The 22,364-nt window shown below is 40.2% G+C and overlaps 1 protein-coding gene and 1 long non-coding RNA gene across 2 annotated transcripts; one reads left to right on the top strand and one right to left on the bottom strand.

The window, feature by feature from the left end:
* Positions 1 to 558: 558 nt before the first annotated feature.
* On the bottom strand, positions 559 to 2,442 carry LOC122063792. Its single transcript, XR_006135468.1, has 3 exons — positions 1,450 to 2,442; positions 1,137 to 1,360; positions 559 to 1,019 (listed from the first exon to the last, which is right to left on the bottom strand). It is a non-coding gene; the product is annotated as an uncharacterized LOC122063792 (long non-coding RNA).
* A 10,519-nt stretch (positions 2,443 to 12,961) lies between these two features.
* Positions 12,962 to 20,303, top strand: LOC122063797 (external alternative NAD(P)H-ubiquinone oxidoreductase B2, mitochondrial-like; the record flags this gene model as incomplete). Its single annotated transcript, XM_042627497.1, has 4 exons — positions 12,962 to 13,306; positions 13,424 to 13,545; positions 19,790 to 19,909; positions 20,056 to 20,303. Coding segments are annotated over 4 exons (675 nt in total), but the record flags the coding sequence as incomplete, so codon positions are not given.
* Between the last annotated feature and the right edge of the window lie 2,061 nt (positions 20,304 to 22,364).

Below are 22,364 nucleotides of genomic sequence, written 5' to 3'. Positions count from 1 at the left end.
AAAAAGGGAGATGAGAGAGGCTTAGAGAGAATAAGAATTGAAGAAGAAAGGGAGAAGATGAGAGCACACGCTCACAATTAGAAACCCTAAATAACATATGGCAACAGGTAATAGGCAGGGAGAGATACCCTGATTGTAACTTGGACTCATAAACTAAAATCAAATCCACCACTAGTTAACCTACTAAAACTAAAACAGAAAATTACAACATAAATTCAAATAATAAACCTAAATAAATTAAAATATCCTACTGAATCTAGAAAAAAAAAATTTGGACCTAGTTCATCTTGGTCTGGATTGCCAAAAGGGTCAAGCTGGTTCAGCGACGAATCTGCATCAGGATCGCATCACCCCCACGCCCCCACCCCACCCCACCCCGAAAAAAAAAAATATATATATATATATATATCCGTGACAGTTTTGTTCTACATGTTCTTCCTATTCAGTATTTCCCCACCTCCACCCCTAGCCCCACTATCCAAGCGCTTTTCTGTCTTTTTCCTCTAGATATTCCTCCAAACGTACAAATCTGACTGGTGTGGTGTTTAACAACAACTAGCAAGTTCTCTACTAACAAACAAACAGCATTTTCCCCCTTTTTCTCAATTCTCACAGATAAAGTGATGAACAGCAGCAAATAATACAGTTAAAGGGGGATATCCTAAAGTACAATAAATGCTGAAACAGATTAGGTGATGACTGCCTAGAACAACAGCAAAGCCTTGATCCCTGTAATGAAGCAAGGACTTTATCAAACGGTAAAAAAGATTTTATAGCACCAGTTAAACCATTACAATCTACCAGAGAGATACTTGTACTGGTAAAAAAAATCCATCAACAGAACAGAATAAAAGTGGTATTTAGGTGTGACACATGGAAAATTGAAGTAAAACAACTCAGCTCTTCAAAGGTTCAAACATAACCAAAATAAATATTATATTGAAATATTGAATACCTGTAAACAGGGAAGGATAGCAGGCCTACGCTGTTGTAAGAAGTGAATGCACATCAAAACATATCTGAAAATGTAATTGCAAATATCAGCTTACTTGCATTAAGAGGGTATGAGGCAGGTGCACAAAAAATTCTGTTAGACTTGAGTATTAGTAGTAGATATGAGATCAAAGATAACTTACGCATAACTAGATAATGTTCCCTGATACATTTCATTGACACCCCGTGACTTCGCCCAGTGTTTCACAATGAAAGCCAATTGTCGCAGTCTGGCATCTATTTGTGCATAGTCTCGAAGGAGTTTTGTATTAACAACAGCCAAGACATTATTTATGCAAATGTCGCAGGAAGTTCCAGTTTCGGGATCCATCAGCTTCACTATAGGGACTCTGGCATGTGTCAGAGCCTGTAGCCATTGCAACAGAACTTAAATAGGTACCCAGTAAAGAAACTTGCAAAGAATTTCAAGGAAATATAGCTGAGTGCATTTCTCACCAAAGGATGCTATGTCAAAACATGATTTGTAAGCAAGGATTTGAGTATTCTAACATATCCGCCGATACTAACCGATACGTATCACATCTTCAAGGCATCAATATGATACGACACTGATATGATAAATAAGAAGTTATTAACTGTATAGGATTAATTAAACAAATAACAATTCTGGAAAAATAAAAAGGCAGAATGGGAAGATTTAAAATTACGCCAGATCAGCAGACTTAATCTGAGTCAAGTTATGGTCGAAGGCCTCTCTTAGGGAGGTCTTGAATGCCCCAAAAGATGGGGATGATTTACTGGTCAGATCTGCCTTAACAGCCAACGTCGATATTAATGGGAGAAAAAAGCACTTGTATAGAAATCGTTGGACAGGATATGGAATTGCGGAAAACAATGGAGTACTTACTTGAATATTGATGGAGAAGAAGATATGACTAAGCATCCCACCTAGCCTCTACTAGAATCTCACCAGCCATTAATGATATCCCACCACATAGCACTGAATCCCACAAAGACTAAATCTCACAAAATTAAAAAAAAAAAAAAAGGCCCAGGACAAAAATCTCATTAATCAAATTCGTATACAACCCCATTACAAACTTACATAGAATACTCAAAAACGGCCTCAAATACTAAAATGGAAAGGCCTACCTGAATCCTTAATTAATGAGGTAACATAAATTGACTAGGAAACAAACACAAAACTGGACTGGACTCGTTGCTGGCCTTCTAGCAGGCCAATTCTCCCTTTTTATAGGGAATAGATTTGGGTTGACATGACCTTTGTTGTATCCTCCATTTGTGATACTATTGGTAAGTCAGCCTTCTCCACTACTATTAACCACCTTTGGATGGAGCGCAACATTCGAAGATGGTCATCCAATTCCCGCTCCCCGGACAGGATTTGAACAACCATCTTATTTGATGTTTCCTCTAAAATCCAATCCCTCCATTCTATCCGCTCCCACCCAATCCCTCATTCCAGTAGAAATTTCCACATCATTTCCTCCTAGAACCTTCTGCCTGTCCCCACACCCACCCCTTGACCCTTCCCTCTTTTCCCCCTTGTTGCAATGGGTGCTGGTCTTTCCTCCTTGGCTGCTTCATGTTTTGATGCTTATTTTGTATTTTTTGTTGCTTCTTGCTTAGTTCCCCACTTGGGCTGGCTTTCCTTGTTGACTTAAGCCTCCCCTCCCCCTCTTTTTCCCCTTGTATTTTCTTTCCTCTTTGGGTATAAATTTATTTATTAATCCAAAAAAAAAATTAATAACTCTGAGATCTGCTCCCGCATTAAGTCCTCCAATTCTATCCTTTGCTGTCTCCTCGAGACCTGAGTGCCCGAAGCCAATGCTGCTCGCACAGCTTCCTCTATGGCCCCTTCTTGGTCCTTCCATTCAAACTACTCTTGCCCTAACAGGAGAATCTGGATCTCATGGAACCCCTCAAAAATCCAAACTTCAATCATCTCTTCTTCCTCTCAATTCATCCACCTTTCGATCTCCGATCCTTCCAATGGAATCCCTCTCTTCTTCACTGTTATCTAAGGGCTTAACAGAGCTCCTGATCGCTCCCCCCTCTGGGAAGACCTCTGCCCCTTGGCTAACCAAGTCAGATAAGGTTGGCGGCTGACTTTAATGTGGTCCGTCACACCCACAAGAAAAGTGGGGGCTCGGGCATCGACCCTGCTTCAGTTGAGGCTTTCAACTCCTGCATCGAGGCTTGTAGCTTAGATGACCTCCGTCGGTCTAGTATCAAGCTTTCCGGTCCCAATCGCATTGCATGCAAGCTTAACCGTCCTTGTAAACGAAGCATGGCTCTCTTCCTTTCCTTCCTCCCATGCCACCTTTGACCACACCCCCCATCTCCCTCTTCATCCACCCTTTTGTCTCCTTTGGCCCCAAACCATTCAAATTATTTGATATGGTGGACCCCTCACTTGGGCTTCCTCCCTATTGTCATATCCACTTGGAGGAAACCGGTTCACATGTCCTCTCCCCTAATCTCCTTTGCCCTCAAGCTCAAAAATCCAAGGCTGACCTCAAAATCTGGAACTATTCCACTTTTGGTATCATCAATGCTAGAGTTTCCACTTGTAGGAACAACCTTACATCAATCCAATCCCGTCTGCAAGCTGATCTTCATAACTCCTCCCTTGCTAATGAGGAGAAGGAGGCCTCCCTTGAGCTCCCTTCCCTTTTAGCCTAGGAAGAGAGTTTTCTTAAGCAGAAGTCCCGCATTAAATGGCTTGATCTTGGTGACTCTAACTCCTCCTACTTCCACAAATCCCTCAAAGATAGAACCAACTTTAATTCCATCCTTCAGCTTCAAGCCAGAGATGGCTCCACTCTTAAAGCCCCTGACGCAATCGAAGCTGAAGCCGTGTCCTTTTTCTTTGATATCTTCTGCCCCTCCCCTCCCATTCTTCCCCCAACCTACTCAACAAATTCATCCCCTCCCTCCAATCCATCACCTCTGACTAAGAAATCCATACCACCATTCATGCTCACAAATCCAACAAAGCCCCCGGCTATGATGGCTTCAATATGGGTTTTTTTTCCTCTTGCTGGAATATCATTGGTGATGACCTCTCCAGATCCATCAAGAGCTTCTTTTTCAATCCCTCCCAAATCCAATCCATTGACCACACCTTCCTTTGTCTCATCCCCAAGATCAAAGGTGCTTCCTTCATGGTCGGTTTCAGACATATCTCCCTCTGCAACCTTCTCTACAAGTTCATTGCTAAAATCCTGGACAATCGTATCCAGACTGTCATCGACTCTCTAGTCAGTGCTAATCAATTCGCTTTGACAGGAAGTCCCTCTCTCCTTTGGCTCTTCTCAAGATTGACATTCACAAGACCTTCGACTCTATCAGATGGGACTTCACCTCTCATGTCCTCCTGGCCATGTCCTTTCCCCCCTCCTTTTTCCATTGGATCCATTGTTGCATCTCCTCTCCCAAGTTTTCTGTCCTTGTCAATGGTTCCCCTTCTGGCTATTTCCACTCCACTGTCAGTATCCGTCAGGGTTGTCCCCTTTCCCCTCTCTTCTTTTGCCTCGCTGGAGGTCCTCTTGAGATCAATCCAATCCCACACCGACAACTTCCTCATCTCTCTCATCCCTAAATGTAAAGCCTCCAAGCTCTCCCACCTTGCTTTCGCAAATGATCTTATGATCTTCTCAAAAGCAGACAAAACATCCATCCAATCCATTATGTCCTCCATTTCTTCGAATCCCCTTCTGGCCTCCGCATCAATCTGCTTAAATCCCGCCTTTTCCTTGTCGGAGTTTTTGACTCTACCAAAGCCTGTCTTCTCGAGCTCATTGGCTTCTCTCTTAGCTCTCTGCCTGTCAAATACCTTGGCCTTCCCCTTATCTCCTCCAGGCTCACTATCCATTACTGTGCTCCTATGCTGAGCCAAATTCGTAAAAGGCTCCAACTTTGGAAAGGGAAGCTTCTCTCCTAGGCGGGTCTCCTAGTTCTCATCAGATCAGTCCTCCAATCCTCCCACATCTACTAGTCGGGAGTGCTCCAACTGCCTAAATCCATCATCAAATCAATTGAATCCCTCTTCTGCTCATTTCTGTGGAAAGGTTCCGATTCCCCAAAATTCCACCACCCCATCCGTTGGTCCTCCATTTGCCTCCCTAAGTCAGAAGGCGGCCTTGGCCTAAGAAAAATCAAAGATGTCAACTCTACTACCATCCTTAAGCTGGTCTAGAAGCTGGTTTCCAAAAAACCTAGCATCTAGGTCAGTTGGGTATATTCCTCCCTCCTCCATAGAAACTCTCTTTGGACCACCACCTATAACACTAATTCCTCTTGGGTTTGGCACAAGATTCTCCTTGTCAGGCCCCTTGCCTTACCCACAATCTGCTCTCACATCAGCAATGGGGTTGCAACCTCCTTTTCGCTTGATAACTGGCACCCTACTGGCATCCTTTCCTCGATCATGGGTAATCGCCTTGTGTACTCTGGTATTCCTAGGTCTTCTATGGTCTCCCCAATCATCTCCCTTGTCTCTTGGTGTCCCCTTCCAATACCCCCTCTTTTGATAATTTTTGGCAATCCCTTCCCTCCATGGATTTAGTTCTTAGTATCAATATCGGTCTCTGCCGATACCGATCTGATCTGTGGGTATCGGTCACACCATGATTCCCTCGCTGCCCGCCCCTTCCTCCAGAGCTAACCAAACCATTAGGACCCCCTCCTCCTCAGGCACCTTCTTCTCTGCCTCGGCTTGGAACCTTGTCCATTCCCCTTACCCCCCATCCCCTAGCACAAAGTTGTATGGTTCAAAGCCCACATCCAGCGCCACAGCTTCACTATCTGGAGAGCTTTCTTCAACTGCCTCCCCACCCAAACCTTCCTCAGCTCCTACCATATCCCTGTCCCCCTCGCTTGCTACCTTTGTTGGAATGGTCAGGAAGACAACAACCACCTATTCTTCAACTGCCCTTTCTCCTCCAGCATCTTGAAACCTATCCTTTCCAAATGTTGGCCTGCCCGAAGAAACCCCCCTCCCTCTGTTGAGAGAATGGCTATGGATTGATATGACATTTTCTGGTTCTTCCATTTGAGACACTACCGGGAAGCTTGCTTTTGGGGCTGTTATCAACCACATTTGGATGGAACGCAACCTCCGTAGATGGACTTCCAACTCCAGATCTTTTGATTCGATTTGGAAGGCCATCTACTTTGAAGTCTCCTCCAAACTTGGTTCCCTTCCCCTGCGCCTAGTTATTGACTCCCCAAGGAACAGGCTTACTGTTGTTTCCTGGGGGCTTCCTCTGTCAATTTTGGCTCCCCCTCCTCCTACCCTCTAGGGTAATATCCCCTGCCTTTAGCTTTGTATATCCCTCCCCCCATTTTTCCCCTTGTATTTAATTTATATATTCATCCCAAAAAATAAAAAAATAAAAAATATTAATTATAGTTAAAATAAAGACATGTATTTAACATATCCTATATGCCTAGCCTCAAAGCATATCATGGGCCCATTACAATGAAAAAACATTGGATCAAATGCCCAACACATACATAACCCAAACCAAAGTTTATTTCTAATAAAATAAGCCCATTTATGTGATTTCACTGCATCAGTTCTCCCCGGCTTGAAAAAACTCAACCTCGAGTTTTGCAAAGTCAAGGAATCAACTTTATGTAGTGAACATCCATCTTCAAACCATAACAAAACTCTGGCAATTCATGGATATTAGGAATGTAGTCTTCAACCATGGGATATTTCATATCGAAATGAGGCAGTAACACGAACTCTACCTCTTCAAGAACAACATATTGGATCTTGATAGTTTTTTCTCGAGTGCTTTTGGCCTCATCTTTCACCACTACTTCAACCTTGTCCTCTTTGACCTATTCTACACAGTCTTCCATGGTAGGCTCTAAGGAAGGAAAGTCTTCCACCTCATATGAGTCATCAAACACCTAAGAGGGATACTAGTGTTGTTGTCAAAGTATGTTCTCACATGATCCTCAAAAGTAGCTGGTGGTGCCTGTGGTGTAGTAGTTCTCTACAGCAACCTTCCCAGGTACCGATTATGTTTTGTAATGCCACCGGTGAAGGGTATGCTCACCTCTATATGCCGCCGGTGAAGGGTTAAAGAGTGCCAACACGTTGCTCCAATGTATCCATACGTTGCTTCACTGATACCATTCAATTGGACAGATTCTTAATCAAGTCAGCAAGTTGACGCATAGAAATTTTTTCTCCACGCTGTAAGGTTAGCACTTGGAGTAGCCACAGCCTGATTGCAAAATTTGAGGGTAGGTGTGATATATCCTAGGTTCAGATTACAAAACCCTTTAACAAGATCCCAAGTAAACCCAAAAATAGAAATAAGGTCAAAAGTCAACCTTATCAGATGGGGTTCAAATTCTGGTCAAATCTAGGATAATGTTAGATAAACAAAACCCCAAAATACTACGATGATTCAACAGCCAGATTTAACCCAATTGACAATATAGTGAAATCTGGAAATTAAATCAGAAAATACAAGAACTCTAATGATAGCCTCAGTAACTCAGATCTACATGAAAGATTGGTCGAGTTTAGTATTTGGAAGGTAGTTGCAATCCCAAAAGATATTAAAAATCAAACGATCAATTTAGGATTAATTAACAGGGAACAAATCTGGAAAGTTGAATGGAAAGAACGGGAATATTTAAAATTACTCCAGATCACCAGACCTGATCTAAATCAAGTCCTGGTTGAAGGCCTCTCTTAAGGAGGTCTTAAATGCCCCAAAAGATGTGATGGGGACATCCAAGTGTACCAGAGGCGATGCTGCTGAGATCAGCCAGCTTGAATGTGGCTGGGAGACATCTTCATAGGAAGCTAGCTGCAAGGAAGGTCACCAGAGAGGCTGTTGACAGCCCTGCGCCTCTTTCCTTTCTTTTCAGATTGATACTTAATCTTCGACAGCCAACCGTGAGTCCCACCTCGACAGTTGGGGCAGATATTAAGAGATGGAGAGTAGGCTCCATTGAAACTACTAAGTGGATGCTTTATTTTATTGTTATTTGTTTCCTGAGTTGTCATATTGGATTAGTACTCTTTCTTTATTGCTTTCCAAGTCTTTGGGTTAGATTAGGAAATTTCTAAGTTAATAAGTTATTTTAGGACTTTATTTTATTTCTTTCCTTTTGTTATTAGATATTATTAGGAGTCTTTAGTTTATAGTTGTAAGGCCAAGGGCAAAATGATTGATTTAAAAAAAAAAAAAATCTTTTGGATCGTGGACTCTCTCTCTCTCAACGAGATGCTGCTGGTTCTTCCTCTTCCTCCCACCCCACCCCCCCAAAAAAAAAAATCATGGTGAATCCTTCTCCTCCTCTTCTCTACTAATCTGGGTGTAAGGTAAGGATCGAACCCCTCTTCTCCCCCTTCTCCCCCTTCTCTATTATCCTCTCTTTCTCCATTCTTTGCTACCTCTGCTGTCTTACACTTGTTTTTATATTGCCTACTGTTTGGTGACTTTTTTTGCATTAAATTGTTTGCTGTCTTTTTTTTAGGGTGTTGGGCTAACATGTACTCAAATTGATGATATGCTGCCATGTTCCTTCCCCATATGGCTCAATCAAATCCTAGTTAACTTGCCCTATTCCCCTTAAGGTTATTATTGTTTATTGCTGCACTGGTTTTCTAGTTTTGATCTACATGTGCATCATATATAGTGCTGCCAGTCTTTGTTCTCAGTCCTTGCCTAGGCTTTGTTAAACCTTATTACAGTTCACTTGGTCAATCATTGTAGAAGCCCTAGTTCCAAGGTAACCCCCTACATCAAGATGGGGATGATCTGCTGGTGAAATCCCACTTAACAGCCAATGTCGATATTAATGGGAAAAAAATAAACACTTGCATTGAAATCGTTGGACAGGAAATGGAATAGCAGAAAACAATGGAGTACGGAAGAAGAAGAAGAAAATATGATTAAGCATCCCACCAGGCATTAATGGTATCCCAACACATAGCACTGCATCCCACAACAAACTGGATCTCATGGAATAAAAAAAAAGGCTCAAGCCAAAATCTCATTATTCAACTTTGTGTACAAGGCTTTAAAAATTTATATAGAAGACTCCAAAATAGACTCAAACGCTAAAAATGAAAGGCCTAACCCAATCTTTAACTAAAAGGTAACATGAACTAAGTAGGAAACTAAGATAATGAATGAGACTGTCTCAAAACAGGACTGGACTTATGAAATACAAATTCAGTCTAACTAAAACACTTAATAACAATTAAAATAACGAAATAAAGAGTTATTTAATTAGGAGGAAATTACACTCCCCTCCTCTGAACTATGGCTTAATATCAAGTTCACCCCACATACTTTCATATATACCAACACCCTCCTCTCTAGTTTGAAGATTCTTTCAATCATCCCATAAGTGACTAACGGTGTTAAAATGGACTGTAAAAAGACCAGTCTACCCTTCTGGTAATATACCTATATTTCCTTCTTTCTCTTTTCTTCATCACCATCCCATTTCTCTGAAACATCTCACGTTTGGAAGAAAGCTCGCCCACCTTGCACCTTGCACCTTGCGCCCATTTTGTTGTCTCTATATTAGTTACCTAGGAGGACCGATAACGAGATCAAGAACTACTAGAACACCAGAGTCAAGCGACGCCAACGCGCCGGGACTCTAAAAGAATCTTACAGAGTCTTCCTTGTTATGAAGTTGGGTTTGCTCTGTTAATGGTTACTTGGTTGTTCCTCCATCAATAACCTCTTTATAGACCTACCCGAAACCTCCAACAACTATAACTGAGACCCATCAAAGTTCTTACTTTGCAAAGGCAGAGCAAACCACATATTTTGGAATTCAGACTATCAAGAAAACATGAAAAGAAGTTGCAGGTTCATAATCATAGAGATGACAACCATAGTGAGGAGAAAGGGAGATGAGAAAGGGGCAGAGGGATAAGGATGAGGATTGACCCCAACAATGATGACGAATACGAAGTTGAAGCATCAAATTTGTCCAAGGCTGCTGCTTTCGCTTTTACAGCTTGAATGTCATGATGAGATAGACTCGCTGTCCGTGGTAATGATCCAGTTGAGAATGTTGCCGAATTACCTTTGATGCTTAAGGCAGTGACGTCATCATGGGCTCCTGCAGCCATTTCAGGGGTTGGGAATGTGCAAAGCCAGATCCCCGATTTCTTGTGAGGCTCTAATGTAGGACTAGATTTGACAAGTCAAACTAGACCCAAACAACAGGAACTTGTAGACCAAAGAACAACCAAAACCAATCCCCATATTCCAGCGATAATCAACCAGCAGAAAAGGAAGAAACCAGTAACTATCGATCACAGTAATCAATGCCACTTAGACCAGATATCAGTAGATCAAATAAGTTTAAACCAGCAGCAGTAATAAGAGGCAACAGTCCCAAAACAACAGCAGAAAAATAACAGAACAGAATAAGACAAATGAGGCCATCGATTCTGGTTGTATTCTGGCAGAATCACTACAGGGCAAAATTCTGGAGATTTCGAATATCTCTATAATGGCAGCACAGAATTAGGCCTGCTTTGGTTTGATTCTTAAGGGAGTACAGGGGAGTAATCAACCACAGTTTGGAAACCAATCAGTGGCCGGAACTGGCTCCAGCAGAAAAAAAAACCGAAGGCTCTGTTTCAGAATTTCTGGGCAGAAAATTTAAAGTTATAAATAACTGATTGTTTGACAGCAGTAGAACCTTGAAACAAACTTAAAAGAGAATAAAAAGACTTATAGAAACCCTCCTGGACTTCACGCCGCAAGGAGTCGACCGGATCAAACACCAGCCCCTTGTTCTGTGATCACACACACAGAAAATCCAGTAGATGCATGGCAGCGATCAGCAGCAGGTTCTTTTTTTTTTCAAAATCAAAATTGTCTCTCTATGATGAGAGCTCTCCTTTATTTATAATAATGATGGGGAGGGTTTACAAGTAATAGTAACTCAGAGTTACTAAATCTGAGTTACTAAAAATTGATTACAAGAAGTTACTAAAAACTGGAAATTAGAATCTAATGAAAATAGAAACTAGTCTAGACAGAAATTAGAAACTAACAATGACTTGAAATTAGAAACTAAATAACCCCATCTAAAAAGGAAACTAAAGAAAAGGAAACAAATCACTGAATCCCGTATGCAACCTTAGAACCCCTAATTTAGACCCATAAAAGTAGCCCAATACACTCAAAACACATGGGATCAAAGGCCCAACATGGATGGAACCCAACCCTAAGCTTATTCCTAATAAAACAAGCCTATTTAGGAAACTAAACTGCATCATTCTTCCTTGTTCCCTGATTCATTCCCAAAGCCCTTTCTTAAAACCCTTGACAAAATCCAAACCCTGTTTGTGAATCGTGTTCTTGTTTTGTTTGTTTTGGTTATTTTGGGTGGAGTAAAGCTGATCCCATACATCTCAAGTGTTAACAAAACCATACACCTACCAATAAAAAAATCTATATTTGGAATCTTCATCAAGTAATTTTAAAATGTGTTTAAAAAAAAAAAACCCATAAGGCGCCACTTGATGTAAGGTGGAGCACTGCCTTACCATCTCTAGACCGCATCAGCGCCAAGGCGCTGCTAAGGCATCGCCTTACCAGCGCCTTAAAAACTATGCTATTGTTCCCTTCTTCCCTAAGGCCCTCCATCACCAATAACCTCAAGCTATCTTGTGTCAGTTTGTTGTCAATGTTCCTGCTTCATAGATTAGGTAGATTATTTCAAGTTGGCTTTTCACTTCATTTTGCTTCTCATTTATATTGTGCGTTACACTTTCCCATTGGTTATATTGGTATTTGTGATATCAAATCTCTGATGTGTTGGTTCGTCCTTGAGGTTATGGATATGACCCATGTTGTACCAGTAGGAAAATGGATATCTGTGATGCGCTTTTATGATACTGTTATACCAATTTCAGATAAAAGATGGAACTAGGCAACACAATCCAAAATCTCTCCGTTGTGAGCTTCTCCTTGTGCTCCTCCTGTACAAGTCTTGAGATTCTAAGATAATCTTCTGTTTCCAACCTCACTTCTATGATTCTATCTGGATAGCAGAAAAATTTTAGGCAGTTTTCTTTCTGGTAATGTGCATCCTGTAGCTTTAGCACAAGTACAAGGAATCTGTATTGTTGTTTCTCAATAACTGTTGCGATGCAATTTTGTCGTGGACTAATATTGGGGTTTGTAAATAGAAGAGAGAGAAAAAGGTGATGCAAAATTTGGGAGTCCCAATTGATAAGATTGAGACTGCCCCACTGTATTCATTATATAGGAAAAACATTACAGCAGTCCTAGGAGTGCTACTAGGAATAGGACAAAACAAAAATGGAAATAAAAGTAACCCATCTAAGTCCATAAGGACTTAGACTAAAACACCCCTAAGAGGAGTCGTGGCTTGCGCTAAACAGCAAGTTACACTCTTCCTACGACAAGGACTTCTAAGAAGGTTGAAGACAACCTTCACCTTGTTAGCTTGGTCAGTTACTTTTAATGTTGTTGATCTTGAAATGAATCCCTTTTTTGCTTCTCTAACATGATTTTAGCTCTCAAAGATTTTGACTTTACATCATCATTCAGAAACCTAAGCTGGCATGGTTGTGTTATTTATCAGTATATCACTAATCCATTTGTGCAACTTGATATCTTGCACAGGTGTTGGTGATATGAGTTTGAGTACCCAATATTACAAAATGCGCTTCAGAAGCAACCATCCAAAACCTTAACACAATTATAACCTATTGTATTGATATAGAGCTAAAAGTTGTAAAGAGTCTTCGATAAACATCAAGGATACAAGCTCTAAAAGGATGTAAGAAGTAAATAGAAAACATAAATTTTTAAATGCCAGGGGACCAATGGTATATCTACTTGTAGTCTTGTACAGAGTCCTCCCAAAGGATAAGCAGATGATGTCAAATCTAACTTAGATGATAATTTTTGTTTTGGTGTACTACAGAATCTAATGATTCTAATCACTTGTTATTTCCCTTGATTCTGTTAATCCTTCTCTTTTCACTTTTGTCTTTTGGAAAATCCACATCCAGGAAGATATTGCAGTGATATTTGATAAAGCAGACAAGGACAAGTCTGGTACTCTAACAGTTCAAGAAGTTCAAGATGCCATTAAAGACATTAAAATCAGGTACCCTCAGTTAGAACTCTATTTGAAGAATAAGCGGATGAAAAATATTGTAGATCTGTTAAAGGATTCAAAAGCGGATGATGAAAAGAAATCCCTCGAACTGGATATTGAAGAACTGAAGTCGGCTCTTTCCCAAGTGGATTCCCAGATGAAGAATCTTCCTGCAACTGCTCAGGTGAATTTCTTGATTGTTTGGTACTTTTGTCATATGTTAAGATTGTCTGCACAGTCTGATTTCTTTCTAAGAACCTTCTACTTAAATTTCCTTCTGATCTTTTGGTGGTTATTCCAGGTTGCTGCTCAACAGGGTGCTTACCTTGCTCGGTGTTTTAACCGTATGAAAGAGTGTGAAGAAAATCCTGAAGGTCCAATCAGGTTCAGGGGAGAAGGACGCCATCGGTTTCGTCCCTTTCAGTGAGTTCAGCTTCTTTTAGAGTCCTCATGTTCTCCATGGGGCTTTGTTTTGATTTACCTGAACTTTTCAGGGATAATTTTTTTGGGGTTCTTTTGCTTCCAGATAAAATCTATTATAAAGATAATTTTCAGGTAAATCTATCCAATAGAATAAGATTTTACCTGAAATTTCCTTTTACATCGTTTTCAACTGAAAACACAACCTTTATTTAATTTTTTTCCGGAGGTGGTGGTTCCGGGGGGGCGTGGGGGGGGGGGTTGGGGGAGGGCGGAGTAGCTGGAATTTGGCCTTGAATCACATATGCAAAGAACTGATCAGCTGCAGAATCGAAACTTTAAAGCTCTATAAACCAAGCTTCAGCAGCGAACTTGACAATTGATTTTAAAAATCTCATGAGAGTTTCCAAGTACGGTGCGTAGATTTATACTGCAATCCCTCTATTTGATCCCGCGTGACTCATTTTCTATCCCCATATGATGCACTGCACCCCCTGATGTAGCATCTATATAGTCCAGAACTCCTTCACAACAAAACCAACAAACCCCTCCCCCCCCCCCCCCCCCCCGAAAAAAAAAGTCCCTGGTTCTCACTCTTTTTCTTGGGTTTGTCTTCATCTGTGTTTAGCGTGTACACTTTTTCAACCAAACTCGAATTAGCATTTTGTCCATTGATTCCCCCATCGAATCACAGTTGAGGTTTAAGTTCCTATTGGTTTTGGATTCCTTGAATTCAGACTTCAGATATAATTTATTGTTATGGTTGGTTTTAAACATTTTTTTAAGAGTTATTCAACTTTGGATAAAAATTAAAAGTTAGGTCTACAGGTCTGAAACTTTCTTGTGAACTTAGATTTTTTAGGTGTTAATATTATAGTTACTTTAATTCCTGGAAATGCAGAAGGTGAAAATCCAGAGTTTGCATATTATTAATGAATTATGCACAATGTATTCCAGGCATGTTATCAGCTCAACTCAACTAATGCTTGTGCCAATTTAATGGAGTTGGCTACTTAATCCTGTTCTGCCATTCAACTCTGTATAGTCATGTTAATAGTTAACTCCACAGCATCCTGTATCTTCTCACTGCTTATGCACTGACCCTTTTTGTTAAACCCCTTGTTCTTGTGGATCATCTATTGTGTAATATATAAATACATTAAATATATGATCAGGGCATGTGCAAGACAAAACAATATCTACAATAAAGCTGGAAAAATGTTTATTTTACCATATCTTTGGAAAGTTATGACCAAACTACTGGCATGTTGTTGGCTTGTCTGATCGATTTTGTATTTTTTTTTTTTTGGCTGAATAAATAAGGCATTAAAAGAAGGGGAGGGAGAGTACAAGGGGATATTACAAACTCAATAAGGGTGACCAAAGCCCAGAAAGGACTACATTCAAGGCCCAATGGGCTTGAAGACTCAAAAACAGGTCATAAAAAACAAGTCCATTACGTCACAAAAGCCCATATGGGCTTTACAATCAATCCCAATAGGGCAACACAACTCAAAAAACTCAAAACCCACATGGGTAGAGAGACAAGAACCAAGAAGCCCAAATTAAAGAAGAGGGGCAAACAAGACAATTCCAAATACGGTTCCACCAAACCCTACTCAACATGTCTCCACACTTCAACATCCTAGCTGCCAAGACAGATTCAGAGCTCCTCCAGCAAGAAAGGCAGCCACGGCAGTGGGGCGCTGGCCTTGCAGAGGGCGCTGGCCTTGCAGAGGGCCATGGCCAAGCGTTGGTGACAGTCACGGCAGGAGGCGTGCTGGCCTTGCGGATGACAACGGCGAGGCGGCCGTCGGCTGAGCATAGCTAACATCCTTGTGGGCTGCTGGCCATGCAAGTGGCTGGCCTTGAGGGCGCTAGTGGAGCAAATGAATCATTTTGGGAGGGGATGGAGAAACCGGAAAAACCAGATTTAGGTCGTGGCTTGGTCAGCGGCAAGTTATACACGAACTAGGCAGCGGCTCATGGATAGGTTGTGATGGAGGGCCTGTAGAGAAAGGGAAGAAAACCCTGAGAGAACTCAGAGTTGCAGGGGAGAAGTGAAGACAAAGGGGGAGGAAGAAGGTCACACGACCAATTAAAACAACCAAGGTTTCAATTAAAAATTCAATTCAATTCAATTCAACACTGCCATACCCATTGGTTACATGCCTTTATATGATTAACTGAAATTAAAACTTGCCTAATAAAAATATAAAACTGAAATAGCAACTTCTAATTTGCTTCCTAAATTCTAACTAATGAAATTAGAAACAAAATAAAACTTAAATTGGTAACTCCCTAATTGACTAACAATTACCCAAAATAAAAGGTTACATATCTTCCCAAATAAAATAATTCAATATTTCCTAAATAAAGTAATTCCTAAAATATCCTACTGATTTCAAAAATCCAATCGGACCCGGTTTCTTGGTTGAGATTGCCTGAAGGGTCAGCCCAGTTCAGCCTCAATTCTACATCAACTCCCCCAATGTTGAGAAAAACTCGTCACGAGTTTTAAAGAATGCTAATAATAAAAATTCACGAATGGGGGTGAATTACTCGTCGTTTGCATTGCGAACAAAATCCATGATGTGAAGCTTTGGAGGTGTGCATTCATGTCCGAAAAATCATGGGGAAGAATGAACTCATGATGGTGAACAACCGGCACTGCATTGATGTCCGTCATTATCTGATCCACGATTTTCTCACTTCCCATTGTCATCACATGTACCACAATAGGACGGTCTTCCACTTGTGTTGATGCATCTGATTCGTCTTGTGGTTGTACTGGGGGTATCACTTTCTCTGACTCAACCAATCTATAAGGATTAAATTTTTTATGCATGTGATAAGCCTGGAGGGTGCACATATTGTTGTCACGATCAATGATGCTGTCTTGTTGTTCCAACCAACCTCGACCCAATTTAATGATGCATTGAGGATAGTCAAACACTTCACAAAAAACACCATCATAATAATGAGAAACAGAAAATTCAACAAACACATCATCCTCTGACTAAAAAATGATCTGATTGGTCTTTGACAACATATCCACCATAGATATGGATAGAAAATTGTCATTTAGTCGCTTATCAATTAACAATTTAGCAAGCTTTCCATTGGGCAACGAACTCTGAACATAAACACAAAGGACTCCATGATTGAATCACTGGTGGACCTCCAAGTCACAAACATTCAATTCACAAGCAAGAAGTGGTAGATTTGTAAATAGTTGAAGTCCAATTATAAACCAACAAACATATCACGTATGAGGCAGGGGTATATGTGGAAGTAAGAAAAATAATAGGATAGTAGGGGATAAAATAGGAAGGGAGGGGTAATTCTGCCAAGTCAGAAAAGAAGTTAAAGAAAAGAGATTACGGAGGGATCATGGGGTGGACTTTACCGACAAAGGAGCTCTGTCCTTCTTGGAGATGAAAACCAGAGAAAACTGACGGAGAAAATGGGAAACTCGACAACCAGCAGTGGATCTTTAGGAAGCTTGTGGCGGAAAATGGACTCGCAGCGAGGAGAGTGACCAGGGAGGACTTCAAGCCAGATTTGGGGATGGAGATCAAGTTCAGAGCAGCGGTGGAGAGGAAGGAGATGGAGTTCGAATCCGGCAAGCAGACTTCGAACCAGGTATGTTCTTTATTTTGCTACTGCTCTCTTCTTCTCCTTTTTTTTTTGGCTTAGCTGCCGTCGAAAACCCTTGGAGGGGTTAGTTGAGTTCACGACTGGGAGCTCCAATCTCTCCCCCCCCCCCCCTTTTTTTTTTTTTCTTGTTGCTGGACAGAAACCGAGAGGTTATGTCAACAAAACAGGAGATGGGTATAACAAAGAGAGGGGAGGTAGAGGAGGTTGATGGGAAGGGGATGGAATAGGGAGGGAGAGTGAAGGAGGGGATCCTTCGGCTCTAATACCACTTGATGGAGGGCCTATAGAGAAAGGGAAGAAAACCCTGAGAGAACTCCGAGTTGCAGGGGAGAAGAGAAGACAAAGGGGAAGGAAGAAGGTCACACGACCAATTAAAACCGCCAAGGTTTCAACCAAAAATTCAATTCAATTCAACACTGCCATACCCATCGGTTACATGCCTTCATATAATAAACTGAAATTAAAACTTTGTCTAATAAAAATCTAAGACTGAAATAGCAACTTCTAATTTGCTTCCTAAGTTCTAACTGATGAAATTAGAAACAGAACAAAACTTAAATTGGTGACTCCCTAACTGACTAACAATTACCCAAATAAAAGGTTACATATCTTCTCAAATAAAATAACTCAATATTTCCTAAAATATCCTACTGATTTCAAAAATCCAATCGGACCCGGTTTGTCTCTGTTGAGATTGCCCCAAGGGTCAACTCGGTTCAGCCTCAATTTTGCATCAGGCTACTGCAGCAGAGAGCGGGGAACTTGGTGACAAGAAGGACCAGATCTGATCTGCAGCAAAGCCAGTGGCACAATGTCTCTCTAGATCTGAGCATCGGCTCAAGAAACTCACCAGATTTGAGGCTTGATGATAAGGAATCTCAAAGGAGTCGGAAAGGGTGGGTCGCGACCTCCTGATCATGTAGAAAGAAAAGGAAGGAGAAGAGAAAGGGAGAAAGGGAGAGGGAGAAGAATAAAAGAAAGAGAGAGGAGGAGGAAGAAGAAGACAGTGTAGGGTGAGAGGGGGAGGATGAGAGAAGGAGAAGGAAGGGTGAGAGAGGGTGGGAGCAATTCAGCCTCATGGCCAGGCTGCTGCTCCCAACAGCAGCCAACAATGGAAAAACCCCCAGCAGCAGCCGACAATGGAAAAACCTTCTAGGAAGGGAGAGAGAGAGACAGAGCGTCCTAATAAGTTGTTGGTGTGATTATTTTTTATCTGCAAGTATGGAGGACATTGATTGGTTTAAACAAGTTGATAATTGAAAAGATATTTTCTTGAGATCTATGCTTATTTGCATTTCCATCCTCGAAGGATTTGACCAATAGGTTTACTGAGACTCTAATTTCTACTTCAGAAAAGCGAGACTCCTATCTCCATTCTTCTAATCTCTTTCAGTTCTCTCTCTTATTATTTTTACTGCATTAACTTTAGTTTCTTTGTCGTATATTATTCAACCTTAACAAAGTCTTCGTCCAACTACTTGCAGTCAGTGGTGTTAATCATATTTTCCATTCCATACTAGTTAGGGCCAGAGACTCAGTTACATCATTAGTTCCTGGGTATTTCCTAACTGCCTTGATTCATTTTTCTATGGGCCTTTTTATCTTTTCAAATCCTTCAAGTTACATCATTGGTTCCTGGGTCTTTCCTAACTGCCTTGATCATTCCTTTTTGACTTGCGTTGTAAGTAGCTATGCTTTTTATGACAGGGAACCATAACCCAGTAAGTTTACTCAAAACCTAAAAATGGGCATAGGTCAAGGAGGTGACCAATTTGTGCTAGCTATTTCCATCCCCAAGGGAAATAGCAGGTAGAGGTGTATGTTGGTGGTGGTGTGGTAATGGGGGAAGAGGGGTTCTAAAGCTGAAAAGAGACTTTAACTCAGAAAAAAAGACCTTGTTATTGATTAAATTTATTATACACTACAGATGGTAAAAAGTCTGTGAATGCAAGAAATAAACAACAAAGTACTGGGTGTTTCCAATTGGGCCGTGAATGGTCTACTAAGAGCTTAATTGCTTATGGTACTTGTAACTGTGGACAATCTAGCGCTCCACTATTGTTCGAGAAGTTGGATGTATTGTGTGTGCCTTACGTTATCATTACAGATTTTAACACTTGCACTCACTTCAGGTCTAATTTATAAAGTTTCATGAGTTTTCTGCTAACCCATTTTCTCAATGTTGTGGGTGTCATATGTGCTGATTTCCCCAATTTTACAGATAGATCTTGGTAACTGTGATTTTATGGTACAAAAATTAAAGATTCTTCTATGGTTATGATAACATTATCATTTCTATTATTCCAATAGTTTTATATTGAAATATCTGCCCACATAAATTGCTGGGGAATCCAACCAAACCTTAAGGCATTAGGTGGAGAGGACTCATCAAGTATAAGAGGACCTGAACAAACCGATGTGAGATTGTAGCTCTATAACCTCCAGCTAGCCGAATTGATGATAAAACAACAAACAACATCCAAACCTCATCCCAACTTAATGGGGTCAACTGATTTGATGATCTTATGAACAGATTATGTTTTCTTGTTATTATGTCGGTTGATTATCTGATGCTTCTCTTCTGAAGGTACAAGCATTTGGGGCAATTCGCTCCCTTGGGAGGAGAACAAACGGCAGCCCAATTGCCCGGAGATTGGGTATCAATAGGTCACAGCAGCCAGTGGCTTTGGTACTCTGTGTATGCCAGGTAATCTTTTGGCTTCTTGGCTTTCTTTTCTCAAATGTGGCTGGATGGCTTTCTTTTCTCAAGTGTGGCTGGATGCTGCTTGTGTATTATGCTTGTTGGCCTGTTAGCAGATAATTAATCTCTGATATTTTTCTTCCCTCGTTCAGCAAGCAAGTTAGTTGGCGCACAAGGTCTTTGGTCATATCTGACTGGACGAGACGATTCATTTTTGGGAGGGACTCGAGTCGCATCTGAGGTGCAAACTTTGAATGCTTATAGACTACTTCCAATTTCATACTTGCTCTACACATTGCTTCCACTACATTGCTTCTGCTGATGTTTAATCCTTTTACCACTCTTTTTACGTTGGAGTATGAAAAATTCTATCAAATGCCAAGTTATGTTTTCCTCTTCTTCAGGAGTGGTCAGCTAGATTCTGAAGAACTCTATTAAAAATTATCATGGTTAGATGATTTGTTCGTTTAACGGTTTAACCGTGAACCTTGTTAAGCTTTTTGTTTAGCTCCGCAACTGATTGAGTTGCACAAATTGATCAAACCAGCCAAAGGTTAATGATTTCCTGTTAAGCTAACCACTGGTCTTCATTGGGTTGTTCTAGGGTGGAAGACTTTAAAACTGCACCAAGTAGACTAGACAATGTATAGTTGGAAATGGAATTTTAGATCAAAATTTGGGTCATTGGAAATGTCTCCACGCATGCATTAGTAAACATTCAATAAATAGGGGTCAAGAGTCAAGACTACCTTCAGATTCACAAAGGCGAACCTCTAAAGGGAAGCAACTCTTGAACCAATTACCACCTGATGGAAGAAGCTTCTTCAATGGTGAAAAACCTAATGGGGAGAAAATTTCTCTTCCTTTTTTTTGTAATGACCACTTAAAAATAAATTCTCAATTCATAAGAGTTACTAGGGTTTTCATTGCTATCATATTTATAATTGAGCCTTTTTAAAATCAACAGTTATGATTGGGTCAAGTGGTGTGATTCAGTAGGGTAATCTTGCAACTTCACTATCAAAGAACAATCAATATGAGATGTAACTAATTAACTCCAAATGGTAGAAACTTTCATTATGTTTTAATTCCTTTACTTATCATACAACGGATATACTTGTATAGAAACAGATATCGCAAAAAATACTAATCCATCGAATGACCAAAACCAAAGTCTTAACTAATGATTGGACAAAAAAAAAAAAAAAAACACTTTTAACACTTTTAAAATATAATTATATAATATTATTTAAAATATGAAACAATTAACAAATTTGTCACTGGTATAGGCATTTCGTCTGTTAACAGTCAGACTATTTTTTCAAGATGTTCTCCATTTCAAGATGTGACTTTCATCTACTATGGAGCATTGTACATCAAATGTATTAATATGTAGCCAGTGTAGGCATCACCTTTTGGTATACTACAAATGTGTAATGCACAACTGCAATGGTAAAGACCTCTCACGTATATGAATGAAACAACTATATAAGAATCTTCTTATTCAAATTATGGATGCTATTCCATACATGAATTCAAGTTCAATACGCATACATATGAATAATGTTGACTCCTCTCCTCCAATATATATATATATATATATAATATTGACACTTATATTCTACAATGTCATTGTGAGAATATATAGTGTGATAAGGACAAAAATGTCCAATTTTGTCCACCTAGGACAACCATCACATATAAATTATCAATGCAAATTTATAAAATGAATCATTACTGAAATGGATATGATGAATACACATAATAAATAAAAATATGTCCGACAGAAAACAAAATGTGAAATTTGATAGTAGATATTAGAACTGTGGCTTTATAGGAAACACAGACGTGCTTGTCAATAATCCCTTCCATTGCAGTGGTCAAATTTGATATCAATATTTTTATTTTGGGTAAGGGGTAGATTTTTTTTGACATCATAGGTTCATGCAATTGTGATAGTTGATGTAGAGAATGTAGAGAGTATTATGTGGGAACCACCAAATCATCAAAATCTTTTACTTTACGGCAGAAAATACATGATTGAGATGGCCTTTATAAATCAGACGTGACAAACTGATGTGGACATTGAAGTACAGTACCACTCAATTGGGAATTTGGGAAACTAGAAAGATTCAAGAGCATTGCTGAAAAAAGTCAGCAATGAAAAAAGTGTTATTGATAGGTTCGTGAATGGGGAAACGCTATGTCATCAACCACGCGTCGGTTGAGAGATTAGAAGTCGAACCATCGCAACTGCTCTGTTCGAATCCCATATCTTCTCGCTAGAGGTTTCAGTCATGGGATGGCGTTTTATGCCCGTTTGAGATTTAAAATGTAACCGCAAGCGTACGGATCAGTGTAGCTACGGGTCAAACACAGGGAGAGCAGCCACTTTATTTTTTTATTTCTTTTAATAATGCGAAAGTGAACCGATTAATGGTTGTGATCTAATTCTAATTAT

The sequence above is a fragment of the Macadamia integrifolia genome, unplaced genomic scaffold (genome assembly GCF_013358625.1).
Source record: "Macadamia integrifolia cultivar HAES 741 unplaced genomic scaffold, SCU_Mint_v3 scaffold1457, whole genome shotgun sequence".
NCBI classification, from domain to species: domain Eukaryota; kingdom Viridiplantae; phylum Streptophyta; class Magnoliopsida; order Proteales; family Proteaceae; genus Macadamia; species Macadamia integrifolia.
This window is presented reverse-complemented; position numbering and strand designations above follow the sequence as displayed.